Source organism: Scyliorhinus torazame, chromosome 30 (genome assembly GCF_047496885.1).
Source record: "Scyliorhinus torazame isolate Kashiwa2021f chromosome 30, sScyTor2.1, whole genome shotgun sequence".
Lineage (NCBI taxonomy): Eukaryota > Metazoa > Chordata > Chondrichthyes > Carcharhiniformes > Scyliorhinidae > Scyliorhinus > Scyliorhinus torazame.
In genome coordinates, this window is record NC_092736.1 from 23,220,503 (window position 1) to 23,241,545 (window position 21,043).

General features: G+C 45.1%; 1 protein-coding gene across 3 annotated transcripts in view; it reads right to left on the minus strand.

Annotated features, from left to right (window-relative positions):
- Positions 1-1,972: 1,972 nt before the first annotated feature.
- Positions 1,973-21,043, minus strand: part of tbc1d2b (TBC1 domain family, member 2B) — a 119,915-nt gene continuing 100,844 nt past the window's right edge. For all 3 annotated transcript variants that reach the window (XM_072492962.1, XM_072492961.1, XM_072492963.1), the window contains exons 10-13: positions 10,409-10,526; positions 6,753-6,938; positions 5,487-5,608; positions 1,973-4,184 (exon numbers count right to left, since the gene is read on the minus strand). In XM_072492962.1, the coding sequence (XP_072349063.1) occupies positions 3,986-4,184; positions 5,487-5,608; positions 6,753-6,938; positions 10,409-10,526 (625 nt within the window). In that variant the 3' untranslated portion in view covers positions 1,973-3,985. The remainder of the gene's footprint in view (positions 4,185-5,486; positions 5,609-6,752; positions 6,939-10,408; positions 10,527-21,043) is intronic.

Here is a 21,043-nt window from a genome sequence, read left to right on the forward strand (position 1 = left end):
CGAAAAGTAAATCGATGCTAAAGCTTTCGCTGCTGTGATCGAGATATAAATGCAGGAACGATGTCGAATTCCGAAGGACCATCCATCCCCCTGGAGAGATAGAGACTCTGCCAAAGGCTAGAGACAGGTTAAATGAGTGGGCACCAATTTGATAGATTGAGTATATCGTAAGTAAATGTGAACTTATTCACTTTGGCAGGAATAGAAAAGCAGTATACTATTCAAATGGAGAGAGATTGCAGAACTCCAGTGGTACAGAGGGATCTGGGTGTCCTTGTACATGAATCACAAAGTTAGTACGCAGGTACAGCAAGTGATTAGGAAGACAAATGGACTCCTCCTTTGCAAGGATGAGCCTGATACAGTTTCAGGTGGTGCACAGGGTGCATATGACTCGGGTGAGAATGAGTGGGTTCTTCCAGAGTGTGTGTGAGAGGTGTGGGCAGGGCCAGCGAATCACACGCACATGTTTTGGGATTGTGAAAAATTGGAAAGGTTCTGGACGGGAGTGTTCGCGGTCTTAGCCAAGATATGATGTGGAGATGCCGGCGTTGGACTGGGGTGAGCACAGTAAGAAGTCTTACACCAGGTTAAAGTCCAACAGGTTTGTTTCGAATCACTAGCTTTCGGAGAACTGCTCCTTCCTCAGGTGAATGAAGAGGTATGTTCCAGAAACATGTATATAGACAAATTCAAAGATGCCTGGTGTTGTAAGACTTCTTACTTAGCCAAGATAGTGGAGGAGGAGGTGGACCGGACCAGTTGGTGGTGATATTTGGGGTTTCAGAGAAGCCAGAGCTCATGGAGAGGAGGAAGGCGGATGTCGTGGCCTTCACCTCTGATTGCACGGCGGAGCAGCTGATTGGTGGTGGTCGACATCGCAACCGGGTTAACGGTTTGGTTGGGTGACCTGTACGACTTCCTGCGGTTGGAGAAAATAAAGTATGAGTTAAGGGGCTCTGCAAATGGGTTTGAGAAAAGGTGGGGGATGTTTGTGACCGTGTTTGAGGAGCTGTTCGTCGCGGGGGAGGGAGGGAAAGGTTGTACAGATTGTATAGTTGATTGTAGGGAAGTATGTTCCCCGAGATGTTTGTTTGCTGTAACCTGTTTTGATACAAGTTTGTAATAAAACACATTTTAGAAACAAAAGAAAGACAGATGTAATGTTGGACGTTTGCTGCAAGAGGAATGGAATATAAAAGTAGGGAAACTTTACTTCAGCTATTCAGGACCTTGATGAGAACACATATGGATTACTACGTTTGGCCCCCTTATTTAAAATAAAAATATAATTGCTTTCGAAGCAGTTCAGAACAGGTTCACTGGACTCATTCCTGGGATGAAGGGGTTGTCTTATGAAGAAACATTGAACAAGTTATGCCTGTATCCATTGGAGTTTAGAAGAATGAGAGGTTATTGAAACATGCAAGATCCTGAAGAGATTTGATAGGGTGGATGCCCGGAGGAAATTTCCTTTGTGGGGGAGACTAAAATTAGGAGGCACAGTTTGCGTCTCTCCAAATAATGAGATTAGAAGGTCATTTAGATAAGAATTGTGTGACTAGTTTATGAGAGGAAATGGCTTAAAGACAGTTAGGAAGCTCAAGGAGGTATACATATGTTAATATATAGTAGTAGATATGAGCAGACAGCCGAATACACAGAAAGCACAATCAAAGTAGAACAAAGGTATAATTGACCAGACGATCAGAAACCAGGGAAGGAGTTAACATCTAGCTGTCTCAGAAAGCAGACAATCCGGTTTCCAGCCACCAAGTCTGAAAGCTAGATTTCCAGCTAGCAGCCTATAGGTAAACCTTACATGAAACAAGCCTTTACGTCTTCGAGCCAAGGCAGTGCAGAAAACCATCGTAACGGCATTCCAACATCAATTGGACCTCCCGTATAAATAAACCCCATGAAATCCAAGCACAGTATTTTATAAAATATAAAAGCTCCTAAAGTCACTTCATTGTGGCAAAATCATTTTAATGTTCAGAACCACGAAATAAGTTTCCTTTATATTTTAACTAAACAGACAAGACAAAATGGTGTGCTTCTGTTAACAGGAATCGGCATGAAAATAAAGAATATCGAAATGTCAAAAAAGGTCAACATTCAGCGTAAACAAAACATTCTTTTCCCAGCTGTCTTCAATTGCTGGTCATGTAGACGCTCGTGAAAGTCCGTGTGAAAAGTGTCAGCATTAACTCACCCAACTGCAAAGTTTAGATACTCGAGATACATCACAATATGGTTCAGACACTCAGGCTCCACATGAGATTCTGCCACAAAATTTATTCCAGGAAATTCTGTATTTCCTTGTATACCACTGAATAACCGTTTACTTTAACACTGAGGATCAAATCAAGCAAAGTGCGATACAAATGGAAAGGGTATGATGCACTCCCAGTACATCCCGCATCCCTCCAACCTCCTGCAGTCAAATCAGAATCGACCTTAAGGACAAAACTTACAAAGACATTAGAAAAAAATACAATAATCTTGGTCCGGTTCCCCTCAAAGTTTATGAAACAAATATTGCCTTTTGAAAAATGGTTGTTTCACAAAAATATACACTTATCTTGGGGTTGACCTAAAACAGTACACATTTTGCCCTTCCTTCTGGCCCAGTTGGAAGTCGCAGTAAAGTGGGAGTCGGTTTGAGATCTTCCACCCATTTCACAGTTAACAGGCAATGAATTCAGGCTTTAGTCATTCCAGAGGCCTGCAAAGCTGAAGTGAGATTCAAGGTCATTATTAAGACATAGCTCCCAAATTGCTAGTTGCAATTTATGGCTGCGATGGGGACAGGAGCAAAGCCCTCGTTTCACAGATGAACCAACGTGACACATTTCAAATCCCACTTTGGAACTGGTATTGTTAAGCGGAGGAGACAGTTTTCAAAAGACTGTGTCAGATAATGTGCATTATTAAACCTACAAGTGACATTCTGTACAAAACAGGTAAGAAGATGTGACAGGAAAGGTCCCACTTTGTGGTAAAAATCAACTGGACTGTCTGATGTTAGAATGACCACTGTACAATGTTCATTGTGACTGTAAACGTGATATCTACTTCATCTTCTTTATGGAAGCAAAAGATTTATCAACACCAAGATTTTCAAAACAATATTGTAGTGAGTTGATAGTCAGTCTGAGCAAGGATGGCTAAATTATACCAAGTAGCACATTTCCCTTTTCCCTATTATTTAGAAGGAAAGTCACAAACACACCACTATTTTAAGGCAAGTTTTCTCTTCCTCCCCAACATTTAATACAAACCATTTTTGGTTGCTTAAGGAAGCCAGCTTCCCAAAATACTGACATGAAAAAAAAACTAAGCAAAAAGGATCAAACGTCAACCCATCCAATTGGAAATCACACCAGACAAGATCTCCAAATAATACTGTTGGCGCATTGTAATTGGTCCCATGATTGATTGGCCAGAACTGAGATTTTCTGCCAACACTATGAGCAAAACATTAGCAGAACGCCCTGACCTATTTCCACCATCAGTCTGAGGTTTGTTCAACACACAATCTTTCCGTGATGTGCAGCTACAGGGGAATATGCCCAGCATATTTCTTCTGCGATGGGAGACAAGTCTTAAGGAAGAACAGTAAGTAACTCTTGTACATAAAAAAAACAGGTTCTAAAGAGAGCCACTCGCCTCCCTAGAACATTCAATTGAAAGCAGACGATTGATACAGGGCTACTTAGCACTCAAGACGTGGGCCGGCTAACAAAGTGGGGTGCATAGTCCATTTTGGGGCACCCACCTCCTCAAAGCTGCCAACCTCCTGGCTCAGCGGCGAAATAAAGAACCCTTTTCCAACAAGCAAACAGGTTTGAGTGCCAAATAGCCCCAGGACTTAAACTCCGAACCAGTTAGTTGGGAAGTTCCAGCTGTGCTCCCGGCCCATTCTTGCGTGCTCCGTTATTCAGCCAGGCTGGTCAGTCACAAAGTGGGACTGCGCGTGTCGTTAGGTGTCCTCGTCGTCGTCGCTAATGACGTCCCGCCTTTCGGGGTTTGCAGTTTCACGTTCCCGTAGAAAATCCTGGCGGATTGCTTCTAGTTCACTCAATTCCAGGCGCACCTTCTCCAAGTGGATAGCTCTGCGATTATGGATTAGCCGCATCGGAAAGGGATTCATGTCCACAAAGGCAATGTTGGTAAGTTTTCTGCAACACAAAGCCAGTGATTAGAATTCTGGAAACCATTTTGGTGAAAGATTTGACAGAGGGGGGGGGGGGGGGGACAAGTTAATGATCAGTGCCTCAGACAAAATCGAGCATTGCATTAAACTCAACAATAAATGAAGAGAATCTTTAATTTTCCGAAGTCATGGGATTAAAATTTTAGATTTTATACCATTTCAAGTTTGATTCAGAATCCATGATTTCTTGTAATATAGACCCAGCCAAACAATCTTTGGAATAGAAAGGTTAAACCATGGTTACTAAATTGCTTCTGCTTTAATTATTTTCCCGAATAAAGTAGTTTCTTCACTTGATGTGAATACCTGATTGAGACAAACTATCGGAAAGGTTCTTACTGGTGTGAGCAGTAAGCAGTGTGCACTATTTGCTTGTCAGATACATCACATGGTAATGGATGTGCATCATAAACCTGTTTCTTCAGAGAACCTGCAGGCTCAGAGTACAATAGAAACAGGAGTAGATCCTACAGCCCACTGAGCCATTCAATATGGCGGATTTTAGGCTTCAATTCCACTTGCCCACCTGCTCTTCTCCATATCCATCCAGTCCCTCAAAGTCCAAACACTTGTCTATTCCAGCGTTCAATATATCCAAGGACGGCACATCCACAACCCTCTTTGTAGCCACAGTATTTATGAGGCTCGTCCAGTTCAGTTTCTGGTCAATGGTAACCCCCAGGAAACTGATAGTGGGGGAATGATCAATGATAATGCCATTGAATGTCAAGGGGAGACGGTTGGATTCTGTCTCAGAGGAGATGGTCATTGCCAGGTACTTGCGTGATGCGAATGTTACTTGCCACTTATTGGCTAGCAGAAACGTTTTCTTGTGGTTTGCTGGATACCCCACCGTGCGCTTAGTTTTCATCAGTTAATTCCATTCTCATTTCTCTTCCCCACTCTCCAAAACATGCACTGCCACTCCGTTTTCTCAACACAAAGCAACACAGCTGGAGTTAAAGTTTTAACTCCTGTGTAGAGAGCTCCAAAGATTCACAACCCTTTGAGTGAAGGGATTTCTCCTCACTGCAGTCCTAAACGACCGGCCCCTCACTCTGAAACTGCCTCAGTGCTCTTCATCCCCCAGTCAGGGGAAACAATTTCCCAGTATCAACCCTCTCAAACAACTTCAATAATCTTGAATGTTTCAATGAGACCGCACCAGGACTGCCAATAGGGGATTTTCACAGGAACATCTACTTGTGACAATAATAAAGATTAAAAGCTTAATTAATTATTAAAATTGGCTCAGGACATTCTTTACCGTGCATCAAGAATAGTGTGAGTGAAGTATCTCAGATACTTGAATATGGACATATTATCCTGAAGCTTTAGAAAGTCCTCCTCCTTGAATTTGAAGACTGCGAGTGCATATCGGAATATAATCTGTGGATAATGCAGAAAGTGACTCAAAAAAATGAATAATAAACAGATGACCACAACTAGCAAACTCTTAATCCCTAGTCGTTTAAAATTTAATGTGTTAAAAGAAATCTTGATCAGTTAAAAATTACTAGGTTGTTACACTAAGACAATGCCAGATTAATACTTAGTACACTCCCAGTGTTAAAAATATTTAAATTCTTGACTTATAAAATGTAAGGATCATAAACATAATCAGCAGCCGATGTAGCCATCTCAGATGGCCACCTCAAGGAACCATGGGAATTATGGCCAACCCAGGACTCAGACAGACTCCGAGCTTGTGTGTGTATTTGCAACCCAGATAGCTAGACGCGATCGAAAGTCCCGCTCGTTTGCATTCTAATGGCCCATTTCCCCAGAACAAAAGGACTGTACTCAGGTAACCGATACAGATTAGTCAGCACCACTCCCTTTACTCAGGGAGCCCAAATAGCCAAGGTCAATGACCACTAAGGACACGCCCAGCCATCAAGCCACCCGCCCCTTTATTGGCCAAAATCGAAGGCAGTGAACGAAGCCTGTCGAATTATTGGGTCCAAGTTAAGGACCGCCCCAAAGAGCGCAAAATCCCAGAGGGATAAGAAGAGACACAGCCATGTGCTCGGTCTCCCTTGGATCCGGCCTGTGCTAACCCAAGTGCAGCATAACGACCAGACAGACAAGTTCAAGACCAACGATTGCTACCAGACGGATGAGCCCAGCAGAAACAGAGCCACTTCTTCCACCCAGCCACGCAAGATCCGGACAAAGGCCTTGTCCATCTGCATAGAGCCGGTTGCCCTGAAGTTAAGTATATGTAGGTGTTAGGTGTAGTTTAACTTGTAATGTTTGGTGTTGCATGTCGAAGTAATCCTTGTGTGTAAATAAACTATCTTTGAACTTGAACTGACTAACTGGTTGTGTGGTCCTTCGATCGATATCCGGTAAAGCCTTGTGGTGGTATCATTTGATACCTGGCGACTCTAAAGAGCATCATTATTAATTGGCAACATTATTGGTGACGCTGGTGGGATAGTATTCCATTAAATTGGCAACACCACAAACAAGGAAAATGCAAATCTAAACCCATGGATTGCCATGAAACAGAGTAAATGCTGGACTGTACCTTTGGGCCTTCATACAGGAATGAATCCCAGATACGGAACATGACGTCACTGACAACACTGTCCACAAATACCACAAGGAACCAGTTGAAGGTGATGAGTGAGTAATCGACTTTGTACTGTTCAAAATGAGCATGCAGCCGTGGTAGCTTCTCGTTCATCAAGTCTTTGAACACCCTCTGGTCAACCTAGTATGCAGAGAGGAACAGTGTGAAGTACAACAGAAAGGATTCGCGTTCACACCGAGCACCTTTCGCCTCCTCGGGATGGCCCCAACCACTACACCCTCAACGAGTTCGCTTCAAAGTGCTGTCAATTTACTCACGCACCCAAGGTCCAAGAAACGGTTAGCTTGTTGGGCAACACAATGGAAGAAATCTCCACTCTTATTAAAATACTGCCACAGAATTGTTTGCATGCACCTATACGGGAAGTTGGGCTCCTTGCTTTAACGTTTCAACTGGAAATTCTGCATCCTTGAGCTGCTCCTCAGCCTGACATTCTATTACATTCTATTAACTAGTGATTGCTGCTTTCTCTAGTTTGAGCCGAATCCTTTTGCCTCAGATAATCGATCTTCCATGTGGAATGTCAGATAATTGTTTTGTGGCACGTCGAAGTAACTAAGTCTTAGGGCTTTCCAACATCCAATTGGGATGTCACTTCCACAAAAAGACCGGGGGGAGGGGGAAGAGAGAGAGGAGGAGGAGCCGGGGGGGGGGGGGGGGGGGGGGGGTCTAGGACAGGATCAGCCCCTTCTGAAAGCGTTGACTGCCACTCAACCGCTCATTTGAATAGTCAATTCATAAAGTTTGCTGTTAACGGCTGACTCCATTAATTTCACAATTACTGACACCATGACTAATGGGCTTGTGGATACCGGAGCTTGTTGTCACCCTGCTTGAAAAGAGGTAGAACCTGGGATCATGTCCGATTTGCAATCGAACCATCCACCTCATCAACACCATCACGATGACTGCTAAGAGAATTCATCCTTGGCCTTATTTAGCAGTCGCCTGTGTGCAGAATCTGTGTGAGAATTTATTGATTTTGAGGCCTTTGAATCTGTCTAGGAAGCCCTGCAAGTGATATCGAAGTCCCACGGTCAAAATGCAAAACTTGCAAGCGATGCACGTTACCACCAGGAAATAATATCTCAACAGGATATTTATTTTTAGTCTGTTCTAGTTTTCATCCTCTTTCACAATCCTCTTTTTGGTAGAGGGTCATATCTGGCACAGATGGAGGCCATTGTGCCCATCAAGTCCATGGCAGCTCCCCGTGAAGCAACTCCCTCAATACCACTGCCCTGCTAGATTCCCAAAGCCTTCCAAGTTTATTTCCTTCCTGTGTCCATCCAATTTCCTTTTGAAATCACGGATTGTTTCCACTTCCAGCATGCTGGGGGGCAGCGGGGTCATTACCACCCGCTGCGTAAAAGAGATCCTCCTGACATTCCTTCCTGTATCTCTTGCCTTAAGTTTGCGTCCCCTCGTTCTTGCTCCATCAGCTAATAGGAAGTGTTTTTCCATGTCTGCCTTATCTAAACCGGTCATAACCTTGTACACCTCTAATCAAATCTCCCCAGAGTTGATTTTGCTCTCAGGTGAACAACCCCAGCCTGTCCAACCTAACCTTGAAGCTAAAACCTCCCCATCTTTGGAACCATTCTGGTAAAATCTGCTTTCAGGGTGAGGTTATCAATTAATCCAATCTCAAAATACCAGGGGCGCGATTTAATGGGTGAAAAAAAAAAGAATCCGCTCTGGCAGGATTAAGACCCACGCAGACACGGGAGAGAATGTGCAAACTCCACACGGGCAGTGGAAGTGATCCGGGGCCGGGATCAAACCCGGGACCTCGGCGCCGTGAGGCTAACCACATCGCCACTGTGCTGCCATTTCTAGATCTTTTCTAAACACTTAATATACGTAAACAACACTTTGGAGGCTGGTTTAGCTCAGTGGGCTGGACGGCTGGTTTGTGATGCAGAGCGAGGCCAGCAGCGCGGGTTCAATTCCCCGTACCGGCTGAGTTTATTCATGAAGACCCCACCTTCTCAACCTTACCCCTCGCCCGAGGTGTGGTGACCCCTCAGGTTAAATAACCACTAGTCAGCTCTCCCCCCTCAAAGGGGAAAGTAGCCTATGATAATATGGGACTATGGCGACTTTACATTTACATTAAATGCTCAGTTCTCATCATCTTTAAGCCATGTTTCCGTTCCTGCCACTACATCATATTCCCACAGTGCAATTAGTGCTCGCAGCTCACCAACCTTATTTGCCACCTTTTGTGCACTGACATACATGCATTGTAGCCCTGTCTTTGCATTCCTCAAAGTCCTCCTTCGTCTGCTCCTATTTAATATGGTACTTATAAGCACAACAGCGCCTATACTTCCTCAGGAAACGAAGGAAATTCGGCATGTCCACATCGACTCTTACCAACTTTTACTGGTGCACCATCAAAAGCATCCTATCCGGCTGCATCTCATCTTCTCTACCGAGTAGTGCTACACTCCTGTCTGCTTCACCCGGTGCCTGTGTCTATATATTTACATTGTGTATTTACGTTTGCCCTATTATGTATTTTCTTTTCAAGTACAAAATAATCTGTCTGAGCTGCACGCAGAACAATACTTTTCACTGTAACCTCGGTACACATGGCAATAAACAAATCCAACATCCAACTTTCGCCTCAGGTACCACCCAACAGCTTCACTTTAATCCTCTTTTCTATATTCTGGTGCCCACCAGAATTAAATTAATTTAATTGAAACCCTCTCCACACTAGTGATCCCTCCGCAAGGATACTAGCCCCAGTCCTGTTACAGAGCAACCCAGTCTCTTTTGAACAGTCCCTGCCCCAGAACTGGTCCCAATGTCCCAAGAATCTGAAGCCCTTCCTCTTCCACTATGTTTCAAGCCACTCGTTGATCTTCCCCGTCTTCCTATTTCTACTCTGCCTCACTTGTGGCACTGGGAGTAACCCAGAAATTATTTCCTTCAAGGTCCTGAAAATCTGACCATAGAACCTCAAAAACTGCCCCCTTTCTGCGTCAGGGTGCCAAAGTATACCACAAATATTGTCTCACTCCCTTCCCCCTGCAGAATATTCTGCACCCCACCCTCTCTGTGATGTCCTTTACTATGGCACTAGAAAAAATGCACACCATTGGGGATTCACAATGAGGGTTACAGAAATGCCCGTCTCTCGTCCGGACTATGGGATCTCCTAGGTCAACAGTATTTCTACACTTTGTCATGACCTCCTGTACACTGCATTGCCCATTGGGGTCATGGTCTGGGCTGCACCCCTTCAGGACATTGCCATTCTCTACAGTCTCCAATAGGGAGCGTACCCACCATTAAAAACAGCCATTCAGGAATCAACTTCACCTTTCCTGAGGCCTCAATAATAATAATAATAATAACCATTTATTGTCCCAAGTATGAAGCTACTGTGAAAAGCCCCTAGTCGCCACATTCCGGCGCCTGTTCGAGTAAGCTGGTACGGGAATTGAACCCGCGCTGCTGGCCTTGTTCTGCATCACAAACCAGCCATGCACACGCACTGCAGAAATTGGCCAACAGTTAAGAGAAAACATAGTGCAGTCAAATCAGGAAGGAAGAAGCACTGGTGGCAATGATCTTACCTGTGACCCCAGCAGGTTCTTTGTGTAATAGTCGGGAGTCATGAAACACTCCGTAATGGCAACCAGGCACCAAAAGGCTTCCTCCTGTTCCAGGTACAGGAGTGCTATTCCTGCCAACCTGTACCGAAGATTTCACACATTTTAATGCAATTCTCTTCTCAACAAGGTGCTCACTGCTACATAACGGCAATTAGCATTTCTAGACACAACCATTCCACATTCTGCACCAAGAGTAAACCAGCCTTACCTGTGATCTCTGCAGTCGGTCACGGAATTATAGAAAATTAATAAATCAACAGTTGCTCTCCAATAAAGTCTAGATTGGTGCCACTGCAACCAATCTTCCATAACTTTATGGTGCCCTTAAAAGAAAATTGCAAACACACACACACACAAAAGAAGAGAAATAATGGCATAAAAACGGTTACTTTCTTCACCCATGCACTCAATGGTAATCTGATTATAGTGTACGGTTTGCTGAACAATGCAAATTAAATCACCGCTTCATTGCACCGATTTATAAAACATGAAACCGTCCAGCAGAACAGGCAGCCATTCGGCCCATACGCCAGTCCCAGCTCTTTATTAGTTATCTACCTAGTCCCCACTTCCCGTCCTTTCCCGGAAGCCCTGCGTTTTTCTCTTCAAGCGTATATTCAATTTCCCTTGGAACATTTACCACTGGATCTGCTTCCACCACCCCTGCAAGTATTTCTGATCACAATATATTGCCTAAAAGAAATTCCCATCTTCCCTCGGACTAGTGTGCCAATTGTCTCAACTTGTAACGTCTGGTTACTAACCCTCCTTCTGCAAGTGTGGATACGCATTCCCCTCATTTACTCTAGTAAATCTCCTCTATTTTGAAACCATAGATTAACATGTCATAATTTCATAGATTAAAAAAAACCAATTCATTCATTGGGTGTGGGCAGACCAGTATTTACTGCCCATCCCCGATTGCCTTCGAGGAGCTAGCGGTGAGCCTTCTTGGGCCATTGTGGTCTTTGTGGTGTAGGTCCACGATGCCTTGGTCTGTCGCTTGCATCAACTGCCTTGTATCAACATGAAAGTGCGCAGTCATGAACAGAGAGGTAAGCACCAGAAAAAGAATGCCGGACAACACCAGAGTGGTGAGACACAGGATCACACCCACAAGTTAGATAAGTCCCATAACCTCAGCGGTATCGCCGAGATGTCTTTGTCGATATTTTCCGGCAGGGAGCAGGGTCACCTTGGACAAGTTCCAGTGGTAAGATGGATTGACACTGGGAAGTGTATAGGGGACCTTCCACTCTGTCCTGGATGATGCATTTTTGTAGGAAGACTGGGGGGTGGGGGGAATACTTAAAACATTTCAAAATAAACATACAAAGATTATACTTGAAATTAAAGAATCTCTATACACTTAATATATACAGACAGAACACAATGGTGAGGGGATGCAATATATTTAAGCTTAAGTTGTGTGCAGATTGCTACAGCCCTTTTCCAAGCAAATTATTTCTACTTTGTTCCTCACCGAGATGACCTTCTCCTGGGTAAGAGTAGCAGCGTACAATTCTGTCTACATTGATTTGATTTTATATATTTTTTAATATGGGAATAGTGGCACCAAGCACTTTCTACATATGTTCAGTAACTGGCAGCCATTTTACCAATGGCTGGGAGAGCCAAAGAGGAGGTGAAGACTTTTACCATGTGTAAAGTAGAGGACGGAATTTCAAAAATTAATTTATTGCGCCAATGTTTTCCATCCTCTCGATGCCGGCCTCTTCTACAACCCACTGGAGCCTGTGCTCCAGTTATGGGATTGGCTTAACCGACCAGTAGAAAGATCCCAGAGAATGGGCCTTTAGCCCTATTCCAGCATTTCCTTGCACACACCATGGCTGCCTGCCACATGAAAGAACAGGGAGGGAAATGCGATGAAAGGTACGAGCAGCAGCTGGGAAACATGGGCCTTGTTTTTAATCTGGCTGACATTGAAGCTGAATGTGATTACAAAAAAAGGCCACAATTATAGAGTGGGCGAAACTGACCTCCTGAGCAGCTCCAGCAATTACAGTTTTTATTGACAGCAGCCACGGTATTTTGCTTTGGTATTAGGTGGATTTTATCTGTGTTGGCTAATCGATTAGTTTATTTTCACTCATCTTTGCATGCAAACACTGGACAAAGGAGACTGTGTGTGTGTCCTGTACAACTGTGTCCATCTCGTGCTCGTGATTATTGTATGAAAGGGCAGCAACGTGGCCAGAGTTTCAGCATTTACAGGCTCAACGTCAACTTTCATCAATGCATCAAATCTTTTCTCTCGAGCAGATTGATCAATTTATTTTCGACACTGCTCATCACTGAGATAACAGGGCGAGAACGCCATTTGTTAGATTTCTTTAACACAGCCCACAGTCACTTATGCAAAATGTAGGTTGTTGCAGTAAAGCAGCCAGACTCAATTTGTGGGTGGGTGGGTGGGTGGGAGAGAGAGAGAGAGAGAGAGAAAGAAATAACCCAATTGATTTGGGTCTTTGCTCATACAGGAATATTGTTACGATCTGTAGGTGCTGACTGGCGCCACTAGATGGCAAACTCTGCACATTGAAGGATTTCCAAACCTATTAAGCCATCGACATCATGGTCCCCTGTCAAAGCACTGGATAAACAGCGCCAGGTATGAACATTAACTGCAAACTTTAAGCATTCGAGGTCAGCTTTCCTGTTGGGATGGAGGGCGCGGAGTGAGGATGGTAAGTATCTATGAAGTTGCTTTGATCTGGAGCCCCAAAGTGGCAAGCAAAGGAAAAACAGGATTCGCTGGAAAACTGGAGAATTTGCCAACTGCAGGGGCTCAAACACATGGCAAGAAGCAGACGTTTAGTGCCATAAATCGCCGCCGTTACTGAGCCACTCCAAATCGGAAGTTAAAGCTAAACTGACTCCACTTCTTTTGCAAAAGGACAGAAAAAAAAGCATTCTTGACTTGCTGAAAGGCAAACAACAGAAGCGCTTTGGAAACAATTGAACGGAGCTAAATTGAGCCTCCATAACGGCAAGTAAAGCTCTAAAAGTCAAACTGTTCCACTTGAGAACAAATATAGCAGGGCAGCATGGTGGCGCAGTGGTTAGCACTGCTGCCTCACGGCGCCAAGGACCCGGGTTCGATCCCGGCCCCGGGTCACTGTCCGTGTGGAGTTTGCACATTCTCCCCGTGTCTGTGCGGGTCTCACCCCCACAACCCAAAGATGTGCAGAGTCGGTGGATTGGCCACACTTAAGTTGGGTACACGTAAATTATAAAAAGAGAGAACAAATAGAGTTCAAGAGTTCCTTCCTCTCTCTGTTCCACAGAATTTCTTTATACTGGGAATTGAGGGGGGTGAGAAGGTAAAACCACTTAACCCAATTAATCACCGGCTTCCAATCCTATTTGCCCATAAGAATCAAAATACTGATGCTGGAATCTGACACAAGAACAGAGGACGCTGGAGAAAAACAGCAGACCTGCCAGTATCTCAGGAGAGTCTATTATTTGTCCATCATCTATTTGCAGGCAACAGTTACATCAAACAGCAAGCCTCTTATTAGTTTGTCTGTTTCTGAATCCCACTGTTCAACGTGACAACTTCCTTGCATCAGCAAGTACTCAATTTTATATCTCCCTTTTATTTTTTCGGTTGGGATAAGGAGGCAAGTGAAGGGAGTTCTTCACAAATGTTGAAGTGCCGATTAGAATGTGGACACAGCATTCAGAGAAACCGGCTGAGTTTTATATCATGACTGCCAATTATCAGGAATGTGCCACTGGCCTCTAAGAAGGGAGAAATGGCAGGGGGCGGGGGATTTAAAGAAACAAACCTGCTATCCATCAGGATTAGCAAATCAGGATGGCCTGACACACTCAGCAACCAATAACCAAGGGAACACTTAAGAGAGGCATTCCAGGAGTTACGCCATCACAAACGCCCTAAGCAATACTTGGATATTGTTACTGAGCATTTCAACTCGCTGTACTAGATCAAAAATAGAATCAAATTCAAAACGTTTGAGGTGCAGCAAGCAGCTTCCCACTGCAGGCTTGCTAGTTCTAAACGACAGCGTTTCTTATGGTAACGACTTCCTTCAAATTGCAGAAGTTTTCGATGGGTCAACAAAGCAACCCTCGACCCTCTCGGACCTTAAAAACCAGCGTCCCAGCTCCAACCGCCCTTTCTTTTTTCAAAGACCTTAAATGCGTTGTCACCTCCCAATCTGCATCCACCTTTCACAGTACTCGATGCTTGAATCCCTCCAAATCGGCTTCTGCCTCGCCACGGTACAGAAACAGCTCTTATCAAAATCACAAAGAGGGCATCCTATATGAAGGCGCCTTCCTCGCCCTTGACCACACCATCCTCCTCCAACGCATTGGCACTGTTGTCCAGCTGACTGGGACTGCTCTCATCTGGTTCTGTGTGTATCTAACAGCTCAGAGCCAGAGGGTCAACTGCATGTGCTTTTCTTCCTGCTCCTGCACCATGACCTCTGGTGCCTCTCAATGATGTCTCCTCGGGCCCCTCCCTATTTCCCATTTAAATACTGCCTCTTAGCGACATCTAACTGGTTTTCAAACCTACCGCTGTCTCACCACCACCTCTCTTTGACCAATCCACTGTCTCTACATTGACAGGCCATTTGTCCAACATCCAGTACTGGATCGGCATAAGTTTCCTCCAACTAAATATTGAGGGGTCTAAAGCCCTCGTCTTCATTCCCCACCACAAACTCCGCTCCTTTACCACCAATCCCACCTTTCACGAGCGCGAAGCGGATCCTATGCTTGCTGACCTGCTCCGGTCTTGGTTTTTAAATTCTCGTCCTTTCCCCCCTCCCCCCAAATCGCTCCATGACAGTGCTCCCCTCTATCTCCCTAACCTCCGACAGCCCTCATTCGGGCTACTCCAATTCTGGCCTCTTAATCATCCCCCCGTTCTAATTGTACCGCCATCGGCAGCCAGGCCTTCAACGGCCTAAATTCTGCAATTCTCTTCCCTAAACCTGGCCACCACTTTCTCCGCCTTTAGGATGCCCTTTAAAGTCTATGTGAACGGCCTCAATGCCCCCGTGTGGCTCAGCGTCAGGTTTTGTTGATAATGCTCTTTGTGAAGTGCCTTTGGACATTTTACTACGGTGATGATCCAGTCAGGATGAAACGATTCAAGTGCTACCTGGAGATAGCTGCTAGATTGAAAGGAGGTATCCACCCTCAAATTTATCAAATAGCTTGTAATCAGCATCGAGAGTGTGTGTGGCTACACCTCAGCTTATTAAAATGACACTATTTCTGCTTGCAGCAGAGAAGCTCAAGTCGGCTGTGATTGGAAACAACATTGAGGATAATGGTCTCGGCAGATGCGCATTCCAATAATATTGGTTTTCCGGCCTAGCCTGGGTAAACAACAGTCGAGAGAATAATTCTGTTCACTGAGAAGTAAGCGTCTCTAAAAGATAAGAGGATGGGGTAGAAAGGACTATGATCGCTAGTGTTGAAAGCGTAATTTCCTTACTTTGACTATTTGTTTCCAATTTGCTGTGTTGAGGCAGGGCTGCAGACAGGAGCTCACCCATGTTACAATCTTCAAAGATTGTTAAACAATGCTGAAAAGGACTCAACACTTTCACGGGCTATCTTTTTGAGAAAGCTTGCAAGTGTGCGGTTCCTCCGGGTGCTCCGGTTTCCTCCCGCAGTCCAATAATGTGCAGGTTAGGTGGATTGGCTGTGATAAATTGCCCTTAGTGTCCAAAATTGCCCTTGGTGTTGGGTGGGGTTACTGGGTTATGGGGATAGGGTGGAGGTGTTGACCTTGGGTAGGGTGCTCTTTCCAAGAGCCGGTGCAGACTCGATGGGCCGAATGGCCTCCTTCTGCACTGTAAATCCTATGATATTGTGCGAGTGTGCACAGTTCCAGCTACCTGGTCTAATCCCCTCGCTTCAGTGTAATTAAGTATTGGGTAAATAAATTTGATTCCATTTTAGCCTGATTGATGCATCTCAGTCTACAGTTTACAGGATCATCATACGGAATACGCTGGCACACTCGGTAACTGGAAACCCGTTGCGTGTGCCTTCCTTTGCGTCTTGAGGACACAGTGCTGCCCAGTGAAAGCTGCCTTTTGCAGTGAAGTCAAGAAGATAGTCGGTAGAAAGTCAACGGAGCTTCCTCAACAGCATGAAAATGGCAGAAAGCACTTTCAGGACTTCCAGAGTTCAGCCATTGGAGGTAGTAGAACGGAGACTATTTCCCAGAGAAATTAATCCAGCTTCTGTGTATGAGTAAAGAGCAGGGATGTGTGTCTAACAGGATATGATGGGTTGATCAATTCTATGTAGAATTTCTCAGTAAAGGATGCCTGGCATGCCGAAAACTCCAGAGACAAGATTGTGTTGAAGCAAATGACTCCATCTCGGAGAAAGGGAGAAAGTTGCCTTGGTTTAGAATTCTCATTATGAATCCTGCTCTATGCCATGAGTAGAGCAGGCCATAAATGGATAATGCATTTTACTCACTTTTACTGCGTTACCAATTCGTATTAAAAAATAAAATCCATGTCAACATTCCTTAATGAGATTTTGCTACATTTGGTTGAGGCGCAGTAAAAAAAATATTACTACTACATTTTCAGGCACAAGTAAACAGAATGATGTGCCTACAGACTTTATCTTCCATGCGCAGACCCGTACTTTGTTGAATCACAATATTTGGCCAGTGTAAATTAGAGAGCGAGATTATCTTTAAAATCCAAATTGCAAGAGTGGAATGTGTCCACTATTAATCACACTGGTTCCTATTTTGTCGCTCTACTCCCTCAAACGGAAATGAAACCGCACAGTGGAGAACGTGCAGACTCCGCACAGACAGCGACCCAAGCCGGGAATCGAACCTGGGACCCTGGCGCTGTGAAGCAACGGTGTTAACCACTGTGCTACCGTGCTGTCCATGTTTGGACCAAGGCTAAAATGAGGTCAGGATCAAGCAGTCATGGTGAAACCCAAACTGAGCATCAGTGAGCAGGTTATTGCTGTGTAAGTATCGCTTGATAGCACTGTCAACTACACCTTCCATTACTTTGATGATGAAAAAGAAGCTGATAGGAGGCAATTGGCTGGTTTTGATTTGTCCTACATTTTGTGGACAGGACACACCTGGGCAATTTTCCACATTGTCGGCTAGATGCTAGTATTGTACTGGAACAGCTTGGCTAGGGGCCAGCTAGTGCTGCAGCGGAAGCCTTCTGGTATATTGTCTGGGTCTAGTGCCGTCAGCTGTTCATTGACATCATGTGGATATCATGTGGAGTGAATCGAATTGGCTGAAGACTGGCATGCGATTCTGGTGGCCTCAGGAGGAGACCAAGATGGACTATCCACTCGATACTTCTGCCTGAAGATGGTTGCAAATGCTTCAGCCTCGTTTTTTTGCACTGATGTGCTGTACTCCCCTAACTTTAAGGAGCCTCCCCCCCCAGTTAGTGTTTAATTGTCCTCCACCATCACAACTGGATGTGGCAAGATTGTAGAGCTTTGATTTATTGTGGGATTGCTTTGCTTTGTCTATTGTATGCTATTTGGCATGCAAGTGGTCCTGTGCTGTCACTTCACCAGGTTGACACATTTTTATGTTTGTCTGGTGCTGCTTCTGGCATACCCTCCTATATTCTTCACTGGACCAGGATTGATCCCTTGGTGTTATGACAATGGTAGATATGCTGGGTCATGAGATTATAGATTGTGGTTGAATACAATTCTGCAGCTGATGCTCCCACAGTATTTCATGGATGCCTAGTTGCATGGTGTTGCTAGATCTGATCGAAATCTATCCCATTTAGCACAGTGCTAGTGCCCCACAACACAATGGAGGGTGTAGTCAATGTAAAGGTGGGACTTTGTCTTCACAAGGTGGTCACTCCTAGCTATACAATCACAGACAGACCTATCTGCAGCAGGTAGATTGGCAAGGACAAGGTTGAGTAGGTTTTTCCCTCTTGGTGATTCCCTCACCATCTGCCTCAGGCCCGATCTGATAGATATGTCCTTTGAAACTCAGCCAGCAGTGATGCAAACAAGCTGCTCATGGTGATGAACAGTAAAGACCCCACCCAGAATATATTATTTGTCCTTGTCACCCTCAGTGCTTCCTCCAAGTGGTAGTCAACATGGAGACGTACTGGAGGACATTGTCTATCACTAGATCTTACCCATGTTTGACTTGATGTCATGAGAATTCATGGGGTCCAGAGTCAAGTTGAGAACTCCCTCATGACTCGACACCACTGTGCTGCCTCCCTCCTCTGCTGGGTCTGTGCTACTGATCGGACAGAACCTGCCCAGGGATGATGGTGTCTGGGACAAAGTCATACTCAGCGAATTATACCTTGCAGACAATGGCAGGCTATTGCTCGACTAATCTGTGGGACAGGATCTCCCAATTTTGGCACAAACCACTAGCTCTTTGTCAGGATGACGGGGCTGGGTGTGTCCTTGTTGTTTCTGGGGCCTATGTCGGCGCCAGGTGTACCATATGGTTTTATTTCTTTTTGATTTTTCTGTAACGGTTGAGTACAGCTGAGTGTCTTGCTGGATCATTTCAGAGGGCAGTTAAGAATCAACCACATTGCTGTGGATTTTTACCAAATCAATGGTGCTACGTAAATGCAAGTCGCTGCTAATTCCTCTTTTATCCAATATAGCGCTAGTCTAAGTCTTCCTGGGCCAGGCTCCAAGACTTACACTAATTCGAAGAGTAGAGTTGGAATCAATGATCTGAACAATGGAAATTTCTGGGAATAAGTCAACCCATTTAAAAAGGAGTTTGGGCAAATCGCAATTTCTCCCTCTGAAAAACCTAGAGGTTTGCCAGAAATGTTACATCAGCAGAAAGCATGTGTTACTCAGTGGAGGTGGCAATGTAGATGGAGGGAAATTGACACTGCAATTATCTTGGACTTATTGGTTCATTTCTGGGGTACCCACTTATCAGCAAATCAGAGAACCCTTTGGATTGCAAGAAGGGTTATTTTGAATGGACGAAAACAGCGACGGCGAGAAATTTCCTGGAAGGCGTATGAAAATTGTAAACTGATTTCGAATCATGGATTTATGATTTAACTACATGGGTGTTGCAGAGCAAACCTTCACTGGTCAAATTACCTTAGATCATAGAATTTGCAGTGCAGGAGGCCATTTGACCCATCGGGTCTGCACCGGCCTTGGAAAGAGCACCCCACTCAAGCCCTCACTTCTACCTGATCCCCGTAAACCAGTAACCCCTCCTAACCTAAGGGCAATTTAGCATGACCAATCCATCTAACCTGCACATTTTTGGGCTGTGGGAGGAAACCTGAGCACCCGGAGGAAACCCACGTGAGTCCCCCTCTGTCACTGGCAGGTCGGGTACAGACGGTTAAAATGGATATGCTGCCGCGATTCCTGTTTATTTTCCAATGCCTGCCGATTTTCCTGCCAAAGGCATTTTCAGAGAGATTGAAGGGATGATTACCTCGTTCATATGGGAGGGAACGTGGCCAGAATTAGAAAGGTGCTGCCACAGAGAGAAGGCAGGCAGGGGGTTGAGGTCTTCCGAACCTGATGTATTACTACTGGGCAGTGAATTGAAGCCTACTGCATTGAAGCCTACTTGTGACAATAAGCGATTATTATTATTATTAAGTGGAGAAGGTGCGGAGCTGGGTCAGACGGGTTGACTCCAAACGGGTCAGAATGGAGGAGAGTTTGTGTAGGGGGTCGGGATTGAAGGCATTAGCAACAGCGCCGCTCCCGACGGCCCCGGGGAGATACTTGGGGAGTCCGGTAGTAATAGCTTTGTTGTGAATTTGGAGGCAGTTTCGCCAGCACTTCAGGTTGGGGGCAGGGTCAAGCGAAATGCCGATTCGGGGGAACCATAGATTTGAGCCAGGGAAGTGAGGTGGAAATTTTCGGAGATGGGAGGAGAAGGGAATTAGGACACTAAAAGATTTGTTTCTTGGGGTTTGGTTTGCAGTATTGAAGGATCTGGGAGCGAAGTATGAGCTGGAGCAGGGGGAAATATTTAGTTACATGCAGGTTCGAGACTTTGCCAGAAAGGAGATACAGAGCTTCTCAGTAGAGCAGGCTTCCACAATGCTGGAGGAAGTGCTGACAACAGGGGGACTGGAGAAGGGGGTAGTGTCAGCGGTGTACGGGGCTATTTTGGAAGAGGAGAAGGCTGGAAGGGATCAAGACAGGAGGAAGAGTTAGGAGAGGGTATGGAGGAGGGGTTCTGGTGTGAGGTGCTCCGGAGGAGGAGGTTTTTAGGGTAATCTCTGAAGTGGTGCACGTGAAACTGGATCCGGGCCCTTGGGAGGCTATATTCAGGGTGTCGGACCAGCCGGGGCTGGCGGGGGGAGCTGCTGGAATTCTTGACGCTAGAGAAGGTCAAATCTGAACTGAGGGGAAGGATGGAGGGGTTTACAATTCATGGCCGTTATTCATTATGCACTTTCGAGAATTGGATTACATCGAACATTAGGTTGGGGGGGTGCTGGGAGGGGTTAGGGGTTGGGGGGGGGGGGGTGCCTGTGTGCATTAATGGTGACTATGGGTGATTCCGGATTCCTTTTT